This window comes from Aethina tumida, chromosome 5 (assembly GCF_024364675.1).
Source record: "Aethina tumida isolate Nest 87 chromosome 5, icAetTumi1.1, whole genome shotgun sequence".
Classification (NCBI taxonomy): domain Eukaryota; kingdom Metazoa; phylum Arthropoda; class Insecta; order Coleoptera; family Nitidulidae; genus Aethina; species Aethina tumida.
Window position 1 is genome coordinate 5169552 of NC_065439.1, and position 21981 is coordinate 5191532.

General features: G+C 27.8%; 1 protein-coding gene and 3 long non-coding RNA genes across 5 annotated transcripts in view; all 4 read left to right on the forward strand.

Moving 5' to 3' along the window:
* The first annotated feature begins 899 nt into the window (after positions 1-899).
* Positions 900-4577, forward strand: LOC126265574 (uncharacterized). Its single transcript, XR_007548078.1, has 3 exons — positions 900-999; positions 3248-3369; positions 3425-4577. It is a non-coding gene; the product is annotated as an uncharacterized LOC126265574 (long non-coding RNA).
* A 1056-nt stretch (positions 4578-5633) lies between these two features.
* Positions 5634-8802, forward strand: LOC126265582 (uncharacterized). 2 transcript variants are annotated; one of them, XM_049967467.1, is made up of 3 exons: positions 5634-7367; positions 7428-7546; positions 7736-8802. In XM_049967467.1, exons 1-3 carry the CDS (start codon positions 7295-7297, stop codon positions 8792-8794), a joined length of 1251 nt encoding a protein of 416 aa, XP_049823424.1. In that variant the 5' UTR covers positions 5634-7294; the 3' UTR covers positions 8795-8802. The 2 variants fall into 2 exon arrangements, with proteins under 2 accessions (XP_049823424.1, XP_049823422.1); XM_049967465.1 differs by having other exon boundaries at positions 5637-7546.
* A 5367-nt stretch (positions 8803-14169) lies between these two features.
* Positions 14170-16906, forward strand: LOC126265635 (uncharacterized). The gene is made up of 4 exons (XR_007548136.1): positions 14170-14290; positions 16129-16298; positions 16465-16649; positions 16705-16906. It is a non-coding gene; the product is annotated as an uncharacterized LOC126265635 (long non-coding RNA).
* Positions 16907-21002: 4096 nt separating this feature from the next.
* Positions 21003-21981, forward strand: part of LOC126265634 (uncharacterized) — a 30805-nt gene continuing 29826 nt past the window's right edge. Inside the window, exon 1 of the long non-coding RNA XR_007548135.1 lies at positions 21003-21067. This is a non-coding gene — a long non-coding RNA (uncharacterized LOC126265634). The remainder of the gene's footprint in view (positions 21068-21981) is intronic.

Here is a 21981-nt window from a genome sequence, read left to right on the forward strand (position 1 = left end):
TAATGATTGAAATAAAATCATTATTGGATAAAATGAATTATAAGGGTTATGAAATTGTTTTAGAGTATGACTATTCTGACTAATTAATTGTCAGACTACACAAACATAATAAATGTATTAAAAATGTAATTGTACTGTAAAATAAAGAAATATTTATATTTAAATGTTTTATTAAACAAAACATATCTATATAGATATATAGAAAAATCACGAATATTACTTACAATTGTACAATTGAATTGTACAATTCAGTTTAAAATGTAGATGCGTCATACATCAGAGAGGCGCAGGAAAAGAGATAATTTAATAAAATAAATTAATAATTAATTTATATCACTACGTTCCATCTCTATAAATTCCATTCAAATTACCAAGTTTATGCATTATTTTACTGTAATTATAAGCCGAAAAATACTGTATATGTTTTGATTTTAATTTATCAGATAATGAAAATGTATTGTATTATTTTGAACAATAAGCAGAATTTTCCGTTTAGATCTCCAGATAATGCACCATTTAAATAAATGAATGATAAACTATTTAAATAATGAGATAAAAATACAAATTTAAATCGCATAAATTTGATTAATGATGAATAATCAATTAACTAATTAACGAAAATAATGAATAGACTGATCCGTGTATTATTTGAATTATTATGTCTGTTTCATATTCTCTATAAATAAATAATCGTTATTTTTTGGGTATTCTTTAATAAAATAAATAAATAACATTTTGTTATTAATTAACATAATTCAATTAATTTAACACGAAATGTTACGTGAACTAATTAGTCATTAGTTAATGACAAATTTATTTCAGTAAATTACAAAATTTCGTATTTGTCCGGCATTGTATTTAAAATTTTTTATTATTTCTTTTTTACGATTTCGCTTCAACTTAAACTGAAAATTGTTTCATATTTCATCCTATGTTTGATGATATCCTTAAAGAAAGGTTAAACAGTTAGAAAGAACTGTGTTTCTGGAACTAGTTAAGGTGAGTCCAATTTAGCCATTTACTAACAACAATTAAAGTTATTTCAAATGGTAACAAACATTTTATTCAATTAAGAAAGAAACTCTGTTGAGATATTCACAATTGCATATGTAGATATTTTTAAAAACATACTAGTTTTGTTTGGCGTTGTTTCTAAGATGCCTTACAAGATCAGTCCATCAAGTAATCACATTCCCCACATAAGCTTATTGAATAAATATTGATTTAAAAAGGCAATTCAATCTTTAGTTTCATATACAAATTGAAATTTGGAACTTATGACTTATGTTACATATTTATGACATATTTTGCAAATTAAAAAATGAGTTATATTAGTTGATAGCGTTTCATTATTGTGTTGAACAATATTTTTGATACTTTACTGCATACTCCAAAAAAATGAGAAACAAAAAATAATTGTTCAGCAGCAGTTTTGTAAAAATTTAGATTTACTGAAAAACGTACAAATTTCTGAATAATATTTATGTTAGGATTAAAAATTACGTACATGAATATCAAAAATATTGCTTTAAAATCATTCACTAGCAATATCTATTTATTTGTCTAACATAATATAATTTGGGAATATTTTAGTGAAAACTTAATAATTATTTGTTGGATTGTTAAATTATATGTAATAGATTAAAATATGTGAGATTAATTAATATATAAATAAAAAGTAACACGCATATTTCATAATTTTAATTTAGTGGAATATAATAGAATAAATGTCAGTACTTATTTTGCTTTTTAAAATAATATATATTAAATAACACATTAGGATTTACACAATTATTTAAAGTTTTAATTATTGCTATTTTATGTTGTTTGGTTGACTGATTTTTTGAAAATCAGTCATAAAATTTATGGTATAATGAAATTAATGTTAATATGTTCTATAATTTTACTTAATAAATAATTGTTAAAATTGACATTTCCGAAGCAACGAACTTTTTTTGAAAGACTCGTTACGAAAAATAAGAGTGATTTTAATTAGAGGTGACTTAATCAGGTTATACAATTTTTTCGCGTTATAATTCTACTCTAACATAAGAAAATTAAGTACAAGATTTGAAATAATTAATAACATCATAAAAATTTCAGATAACGGCTAATGAAAATACTAAGAATCATCAAAGTATACTTACTGCCCTAAATAGCATTGTTGTCAGACTAGTTATTTCGATTTTAAACTGATTTTTTTATCATTATTAAGACTATTTCAAATATATAACTAGTTAATTTTAAATCTAATATATTCTAATGGCTTATTCTAATATTATTCACACTTTCAAGTAATTTATATCATAATAATTATATTATATTACAGTTATACATAAAATGTGATAATAATAATAATAATTTAGAAAAATTAATTTATTAACCATTCTTACTATTATTTATTGTTCACTAAATTAATAAAACTTAACATAATGAATTGGTTTATAATTCTATAAATTATTTAAATGTATTGTGTAAAATCAAAATTATTAACTATATTTACCCTATACAAATTCCTTGTATTATCATAAAATCGACCCACTGTGCGACTACATCTTAACATTTAACAAGGGTTCCAACAGAAATCACACATGTTTAAAATATTGTGTAGATAATTATAAATAACTTATCAAAAAAATGTTGTACAATTTTACTACTTTTAGATCTGCATAAGTAAGAATAATTCTAAGAAAACCCAAATATTAAATGTAAAATATATTGCCAATGTTAACATTAAGAATAACAAAATCATAATCATTGTTTGAAATCATTTATAATCTAAAATAGATTTTAGATTTTTTTAAACATATGCCCATTAATTTTAGTCTAATATAACATGCACTTATCTTTGTTTACTATAATGTTATACTAATATTATTTATAAATTGCTTATTAGTAGTACTTTTTAAAAATAAGATCAGTAATTACATATTAATAAATTTCTAAAGAAAATATTATTTTTTTGTGTTTGTTTATACCATACAGGATGTGACGATATTTAAAATGGAAATCCATCTAAACCTTCAATTTTCTAATTTAACTATAATGGTTAATGGAATGCTATCAAAGAATACGAAATATTTTAATTTTATGCTATTTTACAAAATATAAAATTATAATTATTTTTTAAATAGGCATTTCTTAAGACCCTTTAAATGTACCCTTAAATTTGAACATTATATAAAATAAGTAATCTTTCAAGATTGTCTTCGTTTGTGTAACATGTCTAAACTAATCTGTATTTCAGATGATTCGAAAACATATCCAATAAAGATGTGAGTTGTCAACTTGGAATCGATATCCGTTGGAAAAGATATTTTCAGTTCCTAACAGAAAAAATGCTCTATTTTTCTAAAGCTTTTGTAAATGGTAAAAATTTCTTTCCTTGGTGATGTTTCATAATTTTTAATATTAAAAATTGTAGGTTCTTTTTGGGTCTTAAGGGATAAACAACATTCCACAAATTTTAATTGGCCAAAGGACATTGAGGAACTACCAAGAAAACTTCCCACATAATATTTACACCACACCACATTAATATGAGACTTCAGACATGTGAAATTATGATTTTTCCTTAATAAATATGTATTAAATTATAATTGATAATTGTCACATAAAGGTTTATAACCTGCTGCATCGTAAACATTGATGCTGGTAAGTTTGACAGTTTTGTTTTTGTTTTCAACAATGTGAGAGCTTCGTAAAGACGTGTTAATTACAACCTTCTGCCTCGTTTATTCGAAACTCGAGGGAATATTAATATTACGAATTATGGAGTGTTTGAAATATCAAATGGTTCGAAATTTTTAAGAGAAAAGATATAAAACTTATTGTGTGTTGAATTTGAAAATGAATTATTGAGTGTTGATAATAAATTAGTGCCTGAAATGCTTCCTCATCACTTTCATTTTGTAGACAGAAATTTTGTAAGGTGTCGAATGAGACTCTTGGTTCCATAACTGACACCTCTGCCAAAGGTTCTGATGTATCATCGTCATCTTCAGTCTGTTATTCTATCGGCCGAGTAGTGTCGGATTCTTACCAAATAAAAATATTTCCCTCCCTTCACCACTTTCCATTAGATGTCGTCGGGTTCGCAAAGCATTTTATCAACCTCTTTTCCTGATATTCTTTTATGAAACCGGATTTCTTAAAACTGTTGAGAATCATTAGGGGTGTTATAGCTCTTCACTCAAACCTCATGAGTCTGGTTCGTTGTGAGATATGTAAAATATTCATCAGAGTTGGTTAAGAATATTGAATTGGACACAAACGGTCAAAAATTTTCTTTTACTCTGAACTGATGTTTCTAATAAGCTTCCATGTTTTTTTTTCTAATTCAGAATTTGCATCGGACTAAAGTCTTCTTTCATATTTTGCGTCTCTCCTATTATAATATTTTATTCACACAATTTTTATTGATAAGTTACATGATGGTCTTTCACGATTTTGTTTCAATCTTTTCCCATTTGCTCAAAACGTCTTAAAAGATAAATTTTTCATCAATATGTATCTCAAGCCGATCTTGTAAAATAACATCAGTGCACACCATCAAAATAATTGCCGTACTTCTTAGGCGACTACTTAAATCCATAAAAACAGTGATAAGACATCTGTTTCAATTGCTGCCTATCTCCAATTTGAACTCAAAAAATAAAAACAAATTATGAGTTGCGTCTTTAACTTCCCCTGGCTTTTTAAGAGGAGTGTATTTCTAACTGGAATCCATTCCATTCTTTATGAGACAAATGTAACAAAATATAAAATTGTCTGCATCATAAGTTTTTAAACAATAAATATTGTTTAAATTGTAATGGTTTGGAATAAATGGTACAAATATTTACTTCCCACTAATAACATTTTTTCAGCAAGTTTTTTATTTAAACTACACAGCTATAGTGCTTTCGGGATTTGTTCAATGATATTCCGAATTTTTTTCGAAGTTAATTTCTTGGATGAGAAGCTACTGTATTGGTAATCATTTTTCTATTACATCTCGAACTTTGACGTTACTTGGCCGACTATTTCCTTGGAGCAAATTTCTAATGCTGCGTGTTTCTGATTCCTTGTTGCGATCTAGTGACATCTCAGAAAGAATGAAAAGCTCCCATTTCCATGCATTGCTTTGTAAAGGGTTTAATATGATTCGGAGCCTAATTTTTCCATTATGTAGTTGGGAATCTTGTATCCTTCCATGATGATTGTCTTTACTAATAAATTAATAGTAAGGCCAGTGGCCTCAATTGACAAATTCAAATCTTTAATACCCACAAACGTCAAATATGTTGATCCCGAATGTAAACATTTTATTTGTATTATGTTAATTTGTTCCTTCTCTGACGAATCGTTAAAGTCGGTTTATAAATGAATAACTCAGGATTGATACAACCAACACAGCAAATATAAATTTTTGAAGCATATGTATAGTTCAATAACATTCTGGGGCTCTGTGTCACAGAGAAATGGCGTGATGAAGTTTCTATATATCACCCTGTTAATGTGCAGGATATTGAGTCCTCTTAAAATTTCCCTAACGATAATTCAAATTTCTAATTCTCCAAGTCCAAGCGGATATAACTTCATCAAAGTTATCAAATCGCCTGTGCAGGATTCCATAACCATATAAAGACCAAATTTATTTACCAAATTTACGTATCAGCAAACGCGACGTCAATGATCTTGATTATGTTTTTGTGGTTGAATATTTTCACTATTTTCAAAAAGGTAATTTCTCTTGAGACTGTTGCAGCTATTCCATCGTCTTGAACTTCGATAGTAATATTTTTACTGTCACAAAGTTCCTATTTCCACTCGTTATTTTGTAAAGAGTTCCCAATGATCCGGAGCCAAATTTATCAATGATGTGGTTGGGAATCTTGTATCCTTCCATGATGATTGTCTTTACTAATAATTTAATAGTAAGGACAATGGCCAAGGCAGATATTCCATCATCAGTGTTGTTAAATCACCTGTGCAGGATTCTATAACCATATAAAGACCAAATGTTTTGTTTATCGTATCACCAAACGCAACGTCAATGAACTTGATTATGTTTTTGTGGTTGAATATGCTCACTATTTTCAAAAGGATAATTTCTCTTAAGACTGTTGCAGTTATTCCATTGTCTTCAACTTCGATAGTAATATTTTTACTGTCACATGGTTCCTATTTCCATTCGTTGTTTTGTAAAGAGTTTCCAATGATCCGGTGCCAAATTTATCCATGATGTAGTTGGAAATCTTGACAAAAACAAATCAGTTACAAAATACAATTTCTAAAAGAAATTCTTCAGAAAAAATCAGTTCAACTAATTAACGATTTGTGCTCTCTAATAGTTAGTAAAAGAGTTTTTCCACTCCATCAGTTGAACATTATTTTTAATCTGGCTGGTAAATTTTGTATGACTTGTACAAATTAGTAGCACTTGATCTCATCGAAAATTACAATGATGCGTGGTAGTTGATATTTCTTATTGTGTCATTTTGTAATTTTTTGTTGGTTGACGTCCATCTGAGTCTCTTTTGTTCCATTAGTAAACTGCTTTTTTGGTACCAGAATGTTTGAAAATACCACTTGGCTTAAATAATGTCTCGGCTGTTTTCCAAGAGGTAATTAATAATGTTTTCCATCCTCTTAAGATGGTACTTGTATTGACGATGTGTTAATACTGGATCATAATATCATAATAATTGTGTTCAACTGTCTATTAATTAGACGAATTTTTTATTAGGTTCGTAGTATTTCAATTAATTTAATTACTTGTGTAAATATTTAAACGTTTAAATCTATAATATAAAAAAATGAATCGCAAAATATGTGGGTAAGCGCATAACTCAACAACGCCTGGACCAATTTGGCCAATTCTTTTTTTAAAATGTTCGTTGAAGTTCAAGGATGGTTCTTACGGCGAGAAAAAATCGAATAATTGCCGGGAAAACCCTAAAAACAGCCCTTTTCTTTTTGACATACAAATGTCAATGTCAAATTTTCTGTTATACTCTACCGAGTGTGCTTTTGTTATTGCATGTGACACAATATTTTAATAATGCCTCCTATAAGACGAGGCAATTTAAGTAGAAGAACACGAAATGCTACAAACCAAGCTAATTACCGATCAAATCGTACTGCACAATAACGTGACGAGCGAAATGAACATGAAAGAATTAGGATATCACAAACACGTGAAGCGCGAGCACGACTTTCAACTAATAATCGCGCAAATTTGAATCGAGCTGCTTTCAGTTACGATGTCTCAATTGACTACAGTAACTACCAATGTGTTGTTATTGGTTCTATGAACTCGGTTTGCTCACATTGTAAAGCATTAAAATACAAAAACGAAGCCAATGGATTGTGTTGCGCAAATGGTAAAGTAAAATTAATACCATTGAATCCACCACCAGAGTTATTGTACTCATTGGTTTCAGGAATAGGAACAGATTCCATACACTTTTTGAAAAATATCCAACAATATAACAATTGCTTTCAAATGACTTCATTTGGGGCAACAAATGTGGTTCGGGAAAATTTTATGCCAACTTTCAAGGTATGTATTAAAGCAGTTAATCATAATTATTTTAGCGAACAATATCTTCTGATATATATAGTTTATAATAACAAATATTATTTAAGTTTGATAACTGACAATACATAAATTTATTCTACACATTGCTTATTTATTTTATTTTATAGTGTTTTTGGTACAAATATAATATATATATTTTTTAATTTACAGATACAAGGCCAAATATATCACAGAGCAGGTTCATTGTTACCAGTGCCAGCTAGCAACTATGAATTCCTGCAAATTTATTTTATGGACAATTCACAACAAGAAATAGATCAGCGTTGTGCATATAACAATTTAGTAAAGAGGCCTATTGTAGAACAATTACAAACTTTTTTTCATGAACACAATCAATTGATTATATTGTTTAAAAGTGCACTTGATCTGATGCCATCTGTTCATTTAAGCAAGAATATGCGTGTTGAGTTGCAAAATGACCAATCTGGAAACATATTCTCTAAACAACTCATTGACATTGGTAATGGCAATTTTCCTATTGACATGTTGACTGGATGCATTAACTTTCCTCAAAGTTTTTGTCATTTAACTCAATCAAAAGAAGAACTCATTCAGAAGGTATTTCCAGATGTTGCTCAAAATTACAGAAACCATGATTGGTTAAGCGAACGAGCTATATTGGCAGCCAAAAACATTGATGTAAATGAATTAAATTTCAAAATTCAAGAACAAATTACAGGCGAATCGAGGATATATAAATCAGTTGATTCGGCAACTAACCAAGACGTTGTAGTTAACTATCCACCGGAATTTTTAAACTCGCTGGATTTGCCAGGATTGCCACCTCGCAATCTTCAATTAAAGGTTGGATCGGTAATTATAATGTTGCGAAATATCAACCAACCGCGCCTTTGCAACGGCACACGGTTAGCGATAAAAAAACTACTAAACAACGTGATAGAAGCAACTACATTGAAAGGAAAGTATAAAGGAGAAGATGTTCTCATACCGCGCATCCCAATGATTCCGACTGATGTGCCATTTGAGTTTAAACGACTACAGTTTCCAGTGCGGCTTGCTTTTGCTATGACCATAAACAAGTCCCAGGGGCAATCATTAAGTGTTTGTGGTATTAATTTGGAAAACCCATGTTTCTCACATGGTCAATTGTATGTTGCCTGTTCCCGTATTGGAAAACCATCAGATTTGTTTGTCTATGCGCCAGGTAATCAAACAAAAAACATCGTTTATCACAAAGCACTACAATGAAAATAGAACTAATTTTTTTTTTATTAATAATTATGATTTACATGATTAAAATTACTTACTTTTAAATGCTTATAGTGTTTTATTTAATTATTTTTAATTCACACCGAATTATTACCCGGGTGACGGTTCTGTTCAGGATAATTTTTTGCAAAGAATATAAAAAAGGTAGGAACAAAACACTGCCAGATTTTTTTTGACAGGACGAAATCTGTCGGGTCAGCTAGTGTATATATAAAAATATATATAAAAATATATATAAATATAGATATAAATTTATTTTATACAGTACAATAATTATATTACATTATTTTTATACACTTATTATTATATAATATTATTATTGTTTGAGAGTATGACTATTCTAATTAATTAATTAATTAATCGGAATAGTCATACACTAAAACAATCTCATAACCCTTATAATTCATTGTATCTAATAATGATTTTATTTCAATCATTATTTGTTTTATAAAGGCAATTTTCATTTTGAACTGTTCAGAAAAGAGAGTCAATCTAAAGCGAAAGTCTTTCTTTTTCGGTACAGATTCTTCCATGTCATCACAAATAAAGCTCTGACAAACACTTTTATCATTCACTTTGTATACAATATCTCTTATTGACATTTTAACACTATGTATGTCTCCGAGGAAGTCAGATTCGAAGGTCGGTTTCAACGTTGTATCAAGACATTTCACCTTATTCATTTTACCTTTGTCCTCTATAATTATTAAAAGCAAATTAAGCCCTATAACGGAATGCGGGTCGAAGTAGTGGCGGCAATTATCAGAATATTTTGTTTCCAAAAATTCTATTACGTTATATAAAAGATTCTTGTCCATCTTGGAGTCTGTCATCTTGGTAGAAAGGTTGGGTAAATACTCAAAAATTAGGATTTAAAATAAAACTCATTTTTTTTTATTATATATTATTTATTAGTTTGATTTATTAGTGTTACACAATTAACAGTCTCCATGGTCTTTTTGTTTGGGCCTATGTCTGAGTAATTGATATAACATTATTTCTGGTGGTTTGGAGTGCTCCCTGTCCTTTTGGACTCATGCTATTCGGAATGTTTTTTTTTTTTGGCTAATTACAATTTCTTGATGCTGTGTGTTTTTATTAGGTTGATTTATTGCAGCTGTTTTATTTAATCAGGATTTAAAATAAAACTCATTATTTTCTGCGGTTTTCATGCCCTAAATCTAGCTTAAAACTAACTTATGACTATCTTAATCTATTTTAATCTATCTTAACCTAATAGTACAATTATTAATTATATGTCTCCTTTAGGAGTTTGTAAGAGTTTCTAAAATAGCACTCTAATGGGTGGTTTTCTAAGATGTTCTTGAGTAGTGGATGGTTTTGTATTTTCTCTTTGAATTTTTTGTTTTTTAGTTTTATTTGGTTTTGGATTGTGTCTATTTTTGCCTCTTTGTGGACGCTTCCCAAGTAGGTACGCTTTGGTTTGTTTAGTATTTGTCTTAATAGTTTGTTTTGTATGTTTTGAATGCGTTTGATTTGGGTTTCCGAAGCGGTTGCCCAGATCTCACTTGCATACATTACGATTGGGTTTATTGCAGCCTTGTAAATTACTAGTTTACTGTTTTTGTTTAGTTTAGCTTTGCGGTTTATGAGTGGATAGAGATACTTTGCTGCTGCATTTAAGGATTGGATTTTTTCTGATATGTGACTTACAAATTTCAGATGGTTGTCTAGTGTGACTCCAAGATATTTGACTTGTGTCTTTTCTTGGATGTGTTCTCCGTGCAGTCTTGGCGTCACGGTGTGGTTTTTCTTTTTGTTTTGTTTGCCGAAATATGTAATGGTTGTCTTGTCTGGGTTTAGTTTTAATTTCCATTTGTAGAAGTAGTCAGATATTAATGTCAAGTGTTCTTGAGTTGTTTTGTTTGTGATTTTTGTGTTTTGTCCTGGGGTTATTACAGCAGTGTCGTCTGCAAATTGTGCTATGGTCGTTTTTGGGTGTGTCGGTAGGTCTGAGGTATATATGTTAAAGAGCGTTGGACTCAGGACGCTCCCTTGTGGGAGCCCTGCGTCTATTTTGACTGGGTCTGATGTTTTGTTTTGTATTTTTGCTACTATTTGTCTGTCTTTTAGGTATGATTTTATGGTATGGATCAGGAATGGTGGGTATTTCAGTATTGTCATTTTGTGTAATAACCCCTTGTGCCAGATTGTGTCAAAAGCTTTTTCGACGTCGAGGGAGGTCAGGGAGACTTGTTTGTTAAGTTTTAGATTTGTTGATATTTCGTTATAAATACGTGCTAGTTGCATGATTGTTGAATGCTTCCTTCTGAATCCGAATTGGTGGGGTGGGATGATTTTGTTTTTGGTGGTGTGTTTGTTTATTCGGATTTGTAGGATTTTTTCTAGGATTTTGCTGAGGGATGGGAGTAGGCTAATTGGCCTGCCAATACTCAAAAATTAAATGTAGGTTTGTAAATATATGGTGCATAGGTACACTTCTAATAGAAACTAGGCAATATTACCTGTCTAAAAATAATTTAATCATTTAGGTGAACAATTTAGCGCATTAATATCTTGAAGAATTGAAAGAAAAAGAAAGAAGTCTTAAACCATGTTAGAATTATTCTTTCCGATTTTTAAATCTCTTTATTATAGCTTAATCTTTTCTATTGAATTTTGTTTGTTTCATTGAATTTACATATTTTTACAAGTATTTTAAAAGTAACACTCTTGTAAGGTAAAGTAACCTAATAATTTGTAGAACACCTCTAAATCAGTATAAATATTTTGTTTTAAAAAATATATACATATTTATATTACGAAAAAATACATTTTATATATTTCATATTTCTTATTATTATATATCATTAATTTTATCTTAATTCTATTAAAATTAACAAATACCAGTCTGTCACTGTTTTAGTTAGTAAAAAACAAGTTTAAATTTAAAATCCAAACGTAATACTATTTTATAAATGTTCTATAAATTATTGAGTTAAAATAAATTTAAATTATTTTATTATTTGTGATTTAGTTAAAGCAAGTAATATTTGTCTAAACTTGAAATATATGAAATTTATTTATTAAAGACATATTTTATAGTAACAAAACAAAATATGTTATACTTCCATTTGCAATATTTGTTGCACATTTGGAGAACTGCTTCTAGAAGAACATTGATTCTATGTCTTGTTATGGTGAACATTGCTTCTTGAATTAATTTCAGAAATTGTAGAAATCGTACAAAACGAAGAGTAATTCAAACATGACATTTATGACGAGAAACTTGACGTGGATGCTTATAATAGTACCACGAACCTAATAACAAATATTTTGGCGAAAATAATTAATAGACAGATCCGTGTATTTTTTGAACACAGTTATTGTGATATCATGATCATCCCCTGCAGTTTTTTGTTGGCCAACTTGTCTATACTATTTAGTAAGTCAGGCTCATTAATTTCATTGAACTGAATACGTGATGATTAGAAAAAGCAGAACTAAGGCGACGATAAGACGAGGCAATAAATGTCCTACCAAATCCATGAGCATCTTGAGGACTACTATAAGTGACGTTATAATCCTTCATTACTGGAGGTATTCTAGTAATGCCTTGCTTTTGGAGAACGAAATTCCAAACTTTACAGTCTTTAGTATTTTGCTAAATTCTTCATAAAAATATCGTCGGCATATTGTTTAAGAATAACAAAAGTTAAGAGGTACATACGTACTCGTACATATACATATTCATAATGTGAATTAATTAATCTTTCGAAAGAACTCTGTTATACTGGTTAGTTTCAAAGCACATTGCTGTTGCTCAGACTGCTCAATAACTTTTTTTAAGAGAAAAAGTGCCTGAAATGCTTTTTCATCACTTTCGTTTTGAACACTTTTCTTTCATCCTATCAAAACATAGTATTACAATTCGGCTGTAAAGTTTGTACGCTAGCATAGAAAAAATCTTTCTTTTTATGGAATTTGATTTTATTATTTAGCCTTACCTTTAGCGATACTATGATTATAGGGATTATATGATTTTTCTTTAGCCTCAAAATAGGCTTCAGTCCAGTTGCCTGACTGTCGGTTGGACTCCGGGGTGAAATGATGAAGCCATCTTTCATCCATTGTCACATATCGACGAAAAATTTGGGGTGTTTACGATTGAAGAGCTCCAAACACTGCTCAGAATCATCAATTCGTTGTGATTTTTGGTGGATTGAGAGCTCTCGCACTGTGAACAGAGCTTTCGCATACCCAAATAATCATTCACGATATGTCCAACACGTTATTTTCCTCGTGCAAAGTCCAAATAATGTTTACCAAGCCAAGCCTTGGCTTCAATAGTATTTTTTTCGCCATAAGGCTTCACTTAAGATGTTATAAATCACAAACTTATAATGCGACAGCAGTCAAATTTGTGTCTTTATTTAGGGTTAACTGAAAATCATATGTATTTAATGCCAATAGTGCCATTTACGTGTCAGCCTACGAACTTTTCAGCCCACCTTTTTTTGTTTCGTTTCTACAAAAATATTTAGTTAAAATAATTAAAATTTTTTGTATTTCAAGTTTAGAAAAATATTATTGCTTTAACTAAACCACAAATAATAAAATAATTTAAACTCAATAATTTGTAGAACATTTATAAAATAGTATTAAGTCTGAATTGTACCCAACCTTTCTACCAAGATGACGGACTCCAAGATGGACAAGAATCTTTTATATAACGTAATAGAATTTTTCGAAACAAAATATTCTGATAATTATTGCCACTACTTCGACCCGCATTCCGTTATAGGACTAAATTTGCTGTTAATAATTAGAGAGGACAAAGGTAAAATGAATAACGTGAAATGTCTTAATACAACGTTGAAACCGACCTTCGAATCTGACTTCCTCGGAGACATACGTAATGTTAAATTGCCAATAAGGGATATTGTATACAAAGTGGATGATCAAAGTGTTTGTCAAAGCTTTGTTTGTGATGACATGGAAGAATCTGTGCTGATAAAGCGAGACTTTCGCTTTAGATTTACCCTGTTTTCAGAACACTTCAAAATGAAAATTAGTACTACGAACCTAATAAAAAATATATCAGCAAAAATAATTAATACACAGATACGTGCATTTTTTGAACATAGTTATGTCTGTTTCAAATTCTCTGTTAATAAATAATCCTTATATTTGTATATTCATTAATAAAATTAATAAATAAATTTTGTTTTGACAATTAACATAATATAATTAATTACACACGAATTATTACGAAAACTAATTAATTATATTAGTTAATGGAAAATTTATTTGAGTAAATTACAGATTTTCATATTTGTCCGACATTGTATTTAAATTTTTTTTATTTCGTTTTTACGATTTCATTTGGTTTTATGATTTTAATATTGCTTGAATTTAAATAGAAAATTGTTTTATGTTTCGTCCTATGTTTGAGAGTACCCTTAAAGAAGGGTTAAACAGTTAGAAAGAGCTGTGTTTCTGGAACTAACTAAGGTGAGTCCCATTTAGCTATTTACTAACAACAATTAAAGTTATTTCAAATGGTAACAAACATCTTATCAATTAAGAAAGAAACTTGGTTGAGGTTTCCACAATTGCATATATAGATATTTTTAAAAACATATTAGTTTTGTTTGGCATTGTTTTTAATATTTATGTACAAATAATTTTTAATTCAGTCTTTAGTTTCACATTTATAAATTGACTTATTACATTATGACATACTTTTCAAATTAAAAAATCAGTTATATTAGTCGATTGAGTTTCATTATTATAAGGGGTGAACAATATATTTGATACTTTACTGCACACTCCAGAAAATGAAAAACAAAAAATAATTGTTTAGCAGTAGTTTTGTAAACATTTAAATTTACTGAGAACGTACAAATTTTTGAATAATATTTAATTAGGATGTTAAACATATTAAGATTAAAAATTGTGTGTAAATTAATATTAAAAAAATGTTTTAAAATCATTCACTAGCAGTATCTATTTATCTGTCTAACATAACATAATTTGTGAATATTTTTAGTTTTATTTATTTTGGAACATATGATACGTGAAAACTTAATACTTATTTGTTGTAATGCATTAATATATGTAAGTTTAATTAATATATAAATAAAAAGTAAGATAATTCTACACATATTTCATAATTTTAATTTAGTGGGGTATAATAGTATAAATGTTTGTTCATATTTTACTTTTTGAAATTTTATATATTAAGACTCAGTCTGAAAATTATGTATAAGTAGTGTAGTATAATGTAAATAATGTTAATATGAACTATGATTTTACTTAATATATAATTATTAAAACTGAGATTTCCGAAGCACCGAACTTTTTTCGAAAGACTTTAATTAGACTCAATTAGTTTATACAATTTTTTCGTGTTATAATTCTACTCTAACATAACAAAATTAAGAACTAGATAGAAATAACTAACAAATACATTTTAAAAAAATGCATTCGAATCTATTTTTGTAAAAAAATAATTTCCAATAAAATAATTTAAATGACTTATTGTTAAAATGTTAACAGACTTGAATTTGAAGAACAGTGAGAAAATTACTGAAAGTAAACCAACCGAATAATATCGTAACAATCTTAGACAAAATCTAATGAAAATACTAAGAATAATCAAAGTATACTTTACTGCCCTAAATAACATTGTTGTCATACTAGTTATTTTTATTTTAAACTGATTTTTTTATCATTATTAAGATTATTTCAAATATATAACTAGTTAATTTTAAATCTAATATATTCTAATGTCTAATTCTAATATTATTCACACCTTTATTTATAATATAATAATTTAAATCATAATAATAATTATATTATATTACAGTTATACATAAAATATGATAATGATAATAATAACAATTTAGTAAAATTAATTTATTAACCATATTTACCACTATTTATTGTTCACTAAATTAATAAAACTCAACATAAAGAATTGGTTTATAGTTCTATAAATAAATTTAAATGTAATACAAAATTAAAATTATAATTACATACAAATTCCTTGTATAGGGTAATTATAACCTAAATATTAAATGTAAAATATATAGCCAAAATAACATTAAAAATAAAATAAATTTGCAATTATTATTTTTTGTGAAATTTAACATTAAGAAGAACAAAATCATAATCATTATTTGAAATCATTTATAATCTAAAATTGATTTTAATTTTTTTTAAAAATATGCCCATTAATTTTAGTCCCACATTTTCTAATATAACATACACCTATCTTTGTTGCGTACTAATAGTATTTTTAAAAATAAGATCAGTAATTATTATTATTATTTGTTTATACCATACAGGATATGAAGATATTTAAAATGGGAATCCTTCTAAACCTTTTATTTTATAATTTAATTATAATGATAAATGGTACGCTATCAAAGAGTGAGGAAACAATGCAGAATGAATCCAAAATTACATAGAATATCATTGAGAAAAAACTCAAAGGAATCAAGCCAAACTAAAAAAGGTAAGAATATTTTTATTTTATGCTATTTTGCACATTAAAAAATTAAAATTATTTTTAAATTTGGCATTTCTTAGGTCCCTTTAAATGCACCCTTAAAATTGAACATTATATAAAGTAAATAGTCTTTCAAGATTGCTCTTGTTTTTCTAACATGTCTATGTTTTAGATGATTTGATGATATATCCAGTAAAGATGCGAGTTGTCAACTCGGAATCCAGATCCGTTGAAAAAGATATTTTCAGTCCCTATCAGGAAAATTACATTATTTATCTAAGGCGTTGATTACTGCAAGTATTATTTTAATACGTTTAATAATTGTCAACAGAATTTGGTGAAAAGAATTTTTAAATGGTATAAATTACTTTCCTTGATGATGTTTCATAATTTTTAATAGTAAAAGTTGTAGGTCTCCACAAATTTTAATTAACCAAAGGACATTGAGGAACTACCAAGAATACCTCCAACATAACATTACATCACACCACATTAATATGAGATTCTTAATTTTTTGACTATCCATCTGCAGGCATGTGAAATTATGATTTTTCTTTGATAAATATATATCAAATTATAATTGATAATTGTCACATAAAGGTTTATAACCTGCTGCATCGTAAACATTGATGCTGGTAAGTTTGACAATTTTATTTCCAAAAATGTGTGTATTTTTTAAGATAGTATTCATTACAACTTTCTGTCTCGAAAATATATCTAGACTTGAGATATTGGATTAAAAATCCGTTTTAATTTGGATCAATGAAAATGACTTTTTTTCTAGTTCAAATTATTCTATTCAATTTTTTCTGTGTTGGTCTCCACCACGTCAAGAATTACTTCATTGCATCATCTTGTTTTGATGAGAGTTGTATCAATGTAACTTTATGATAAATTTCAAGTTTTCAACAGCGGTTCTCCTATTCACGTAGTTTTCAAAAAACGTCTTTTATTGATAAGTTGGGTGTTGGTCTTTGACGATTTTGTTTCAATTTCTTCCCATTTATTTAAAACGTCTTAAAAGATGAATTTTTCATTAAGAGGTATTTAAAGTCGATCTTGTAAAATAGCATCAGTGTTCACCTCAAAAATAATTGCCGTACTTCTTAGGCGACTCTTAAATCCATAAAAACAGGGATAAGAAACTTGTTTCAGTATTGTTATCCTGAAACCAACATTACATTAATTTATATTCATAATCACTTTAGGTTTTATATCCAACTTTCTCATATGATTTGCTAAAACAAAATTAATATATAATGTAAAATATGTAAGCATACTAATATAATATTTTAATTATAGTTATATAATTATAAATTTAATCGAAAACTGTATTTATATATCTTAAAATTTTGTGCCTAATTGGAATCGAATTCGTAACAATACTTTATATATTTATATAACATAGGTTTTCGAGTTTGAACTTTCAAAAAATGCAGACTTAGGAGCAAACTATGAGTTGCATCTTTTACTTCCCCTGGCTTTTTAAGAGGAGTGTATTTCTAATTGTTAATAATTACAACATGTAAAATTGTCTGCCTTATAAATTTTGAAACAATAAATATTATTCAAATTGTAATAGTTTCGAATAAATCTTACAAATATTTACTTCCCACCAATAACATATTTTCAGCAATAATTCTTTTGTAACACTTGAGAAGTTTTTTATTTAAACCACACAGCTGTAGCACCAGCTGTAGAGAATTAAAAGCGCCTTTCATTGCTTTGTAAAGGGTTCCTTATGATTCGTAGCCAAATTTTTCCAAACTGGAGTTGGTAATCTTGCATCTTTCCATGATGATTGTCTTTACTAATAAATAAATAGTAAGGCCAATGGCTTTATAATTGCATAACTCAGGAATGATACAATCAACACAGTAAATATAAATTTTTGATTCATATGGTTTCTATGTGTTGTTAAGATACCGGATTTCAAGTCTTCGTAAAATTTACTTAACGATGATTCGAATAACCAATTCAGGCAGATATGCCTTCATCAGTGTTGTCAAATCACCTGTGCAGGATTCCATAATCATATAAAGACCAAATTTTCTGTTTATCGTATTACCAAACGCGACGTCAATGAACGTGATTATACTTTTATGGTTGAATATGCTCATTATTTTCAAGAGGGTAATATCTCTCAAGACTGTTGCAGTTATTCCATTGTCTTCAACTTCGATAGTAATATTTTTACTGTCTCATGGTTCCTCTTTCCATTCGTTGTTTTGTAAAAAGTTTCCAATGATCTGGAGTCAAATTTATCAATGATTGAGTTGGGAATCTTGTATCCTTCCATGAGGATCGTCTTTACTAATAAATTAATAGTAAATCCAATAGCCAAGGTAGATATGTCTTCATCAGTGTTGTCAAATCACCTGTGCAGGATTCCATAACCATATAAAGACCAAATTTTCTGTTTATCGTATCACCAAACGAGAAGTCAATGAACTTGATTATGTTTTTGTGGTTGAATATAGTCATTATTTTCAAGAGGGTAATATCTCTTAAGACTGTTGCAGCTATTCCATTGTCTTCAACTTCGATAGTAATATTTCTACTGTCACATGGTTCCTATTTCCATTCGCTGTTTTGTAAAGAGTTCCCAATGATCTAGAGCCAAATTTATCAATGATTTAGTTGGGAATCTGGTATTCTTCCATGATGATTGTCTTTACTAATAAATTAATAGTTAGTCCAATGGCCAAGGTAGATATGTCTTCATCAGTGTTGTCAAATCACCTGTGCAGGATTCCATAACCATATAAAGACCAAATTTTCTATTTAACGTATCACCAAACACGACGTCAATGAATTTGATTATGTTTTTGTGGTTGAATATGCTCATTATTTTCAAGAGGGTAATATCTCTCAAGACTGTTGCAGTTATTCCATAGTCTTCAACTTCGATAGTAATATTTTTACTGCCACAAGGTTCTTATTTTCAATCGTTGTTTTGTAAAGAGTTTCCAATAATCCGGAGCCAAATTTATCCATGATGTAGTTGGGAATTTTTTGTCCTTCTATGACAATTGTCTTCACTAATAAATTAATAGTAAGGCAAATAAATGGCTTCAATTGGTATGTTCAAATCTTTCACATCTAGAAAAGTCAAAAGTATTGATCCTGTACACAAACATTTTATTATTATAATGTTAAGTTGTTTTTTCTCTAACGAGTCGTTTAAAAACGGTTTATAATTAAATAATTCAGAAATGATACAACTAAACTAACCAAATATAAATGTTTGAGTCATATGGATGATTCAATAATATTTCTGGAGCTCTGCCCTGTTAATGTGCAGTATATTGAGTTCCCATAATTGCATTACTTCATCACCATACTTCTTTATGACCTTTTAAACAATTGAAGGTTCGCTGCAGAACTATTATACTTAATCGAAATTTGGAAAAATTTGTTTAAAATTTGATTTGTTGAACGAAATATTTACTACTAGTACTAGATAGCAATTGTTATTTTTAATAATTATATTTAAACAAAATTAATGGAAAATTTACTTTACATTTACATTTTGGTGTTGCTGTAATGTTCAAATCAATATAATCATATTATATTGAAATTGAATCATTGGTTAGAACGGATAAAATTTTAAATATTCCAATGAATCCTAATAATAATATATAAAATATGTTATAGAATATTGATGCTTAATATTTTGACATAATAATTTTAATAATTTTATATATTTCAAGTTTAGAAAAATATTACTGCTTTAACTAAATCATAAATAATAAAATAATTTAAATTTATTTTAACTCAATAATTTGTAGAATATTTATTAAATAGTATTAATTTTGGATTTTAAATTTGAACTTGTTTTTTATTAACTAAAACAGCTAATATATTATTAGAAATATGAAATAAATAAAATGTATTTTTTCATAATATAAATATGTATATATTTTTTAAAACAAAATATTAATACTGATTTAGACTTTTATATAACATAATAGAATTTTTGGAAACAAAATATTCTGATAATTGCCGCCACTACTTTGACCCGCGTTCCGTTATAGGACTTAATTTGCTGCTAATAATTAGAAAGGACAAAGGTGAAATGAATAAGATGAAATGTCTTGATACAACGTTGAAACCGTCCTTCGAATCTGACTTCTTCGGTGACATACATAGTGTTAAATTGTCAATAAGAGATATTGTATACAAAGTGAATGACAAAAATATTTGTCACAGCTTTGTTTGTGAGGACATGGAAGAATCTGTACTGATAAAGCGAGACTTTCGCTTTAGATTGACCCTATTTTCAGAACAATTTAAAATGAAAATTGCCTTCATGAAACAAGTTATGACTGAAATAAAATCAATATTAGATACAATGAATTATAAGGGTTATGAGATTGCTTTAGAGTACGACTATTCTGATTAATTAATTAATCAGATTAGACAAACAATAATAATATTGTATAATAATAAGTGTATTAAAAATTGTAATTAATTGTACCGTATGAAATAAATATATATAATTTATAAATATTTATGTTTTATTAACAAAACATTTAAACGTTAAGGTTGAGGCTTTAGTGACCATTGTTTCCATATCTTTAGTTGTTCGAGTTGATTGATCGACGATGGTAATTTTATTTTAATAAGTTAAAGAATTTCATATTTGTCCGCCATTGTATTTGAAATTTTTTTATTATTTCTTTTTTACGATTTCGTTTGGTGACAACGAAAATTGTTTCATATTTTGGTTTAAGGGTTGAACAGAAAGTGTTGTGTTTCTGGAACTAGTTAAGGTGAGTCCCATTTAGCCATTTACTAACAACAATTAAAGTAATTTCAAATGGTAACAAACATTTTTTTCGATTAATTGCAATATAGATACTAATAAAATAATAGTATTGTTTCTAAGATACCTTACAAGACCAGTCCATGAAGTAATCAAATTCTCCACATAAGTTTATAGAATAAATATTGATTCAAAAAGACAGTTCAATCTTTAATTCCACATACACAAATTGAAATTGGGACATACTTCATTATTAGATACAATTTATTATAAAGGTTATGAGATTGTTTTAGAGTATGACTATTCTGATTAATACACTTATTGTATGTTATTGTACAATAATGTAATTGTATTGTATAATAGTAGTAATAATAATAGTCATAAATTATGTTAAATATACACAATTTATTATATATTAATTATTTGTTTGTTTCATATTCTCTATTAATGTTTAATAATCGTTAATTTCTTTATATATTCTATTAATAAAATTAATACATACATTTTTTTTTAATAATTAACATAATATAGTTAAACACAAATTGTTTTAATATTATGTTAGTTAATGGGAAATTTATTTGAGTTTACAGAATTTCATATTTGTCCGGCACTGCATTTAAACTTTTATTTATTGTCTCTTTTAACGATTTCGTTTGATTCGAGTTAATGCTGGTTTAACTTATATAAAAAATTGTTCATATTTTGTCCTATCTTTAAGGGTAACCCTTAAAGAAGGGTTAAGCAGTAAGAAAGAGCTGTGTTGCTGGAACTAACTAAGGTGAGTCCCATTTAGCCATTTACAAATGGTAACAAATATTTTATTAAGAAAGAAACTCGGTTGGGGCTTCCACAATTGCATATATAGATATTTTTAAAAACATTTTTATTTCAGACTTTAGTTTCACATTCATAAATTGACAT

Coding starts and splice junctions, on each gene's coding strand:
- LOC126265582 (XM_049967465.1), top strand. CDS start 7,295: ATGAACTCGGTTTGCTCACATTGTAAAGCATTAAAATACAAAAACGAA. Junction 7,547..7,735: donor ATTTTATGCCAACTTTCAAG/GTATGTATTAAA, acceptor TTTAATTTACAG/ATACAAGGCCAAATATATCA.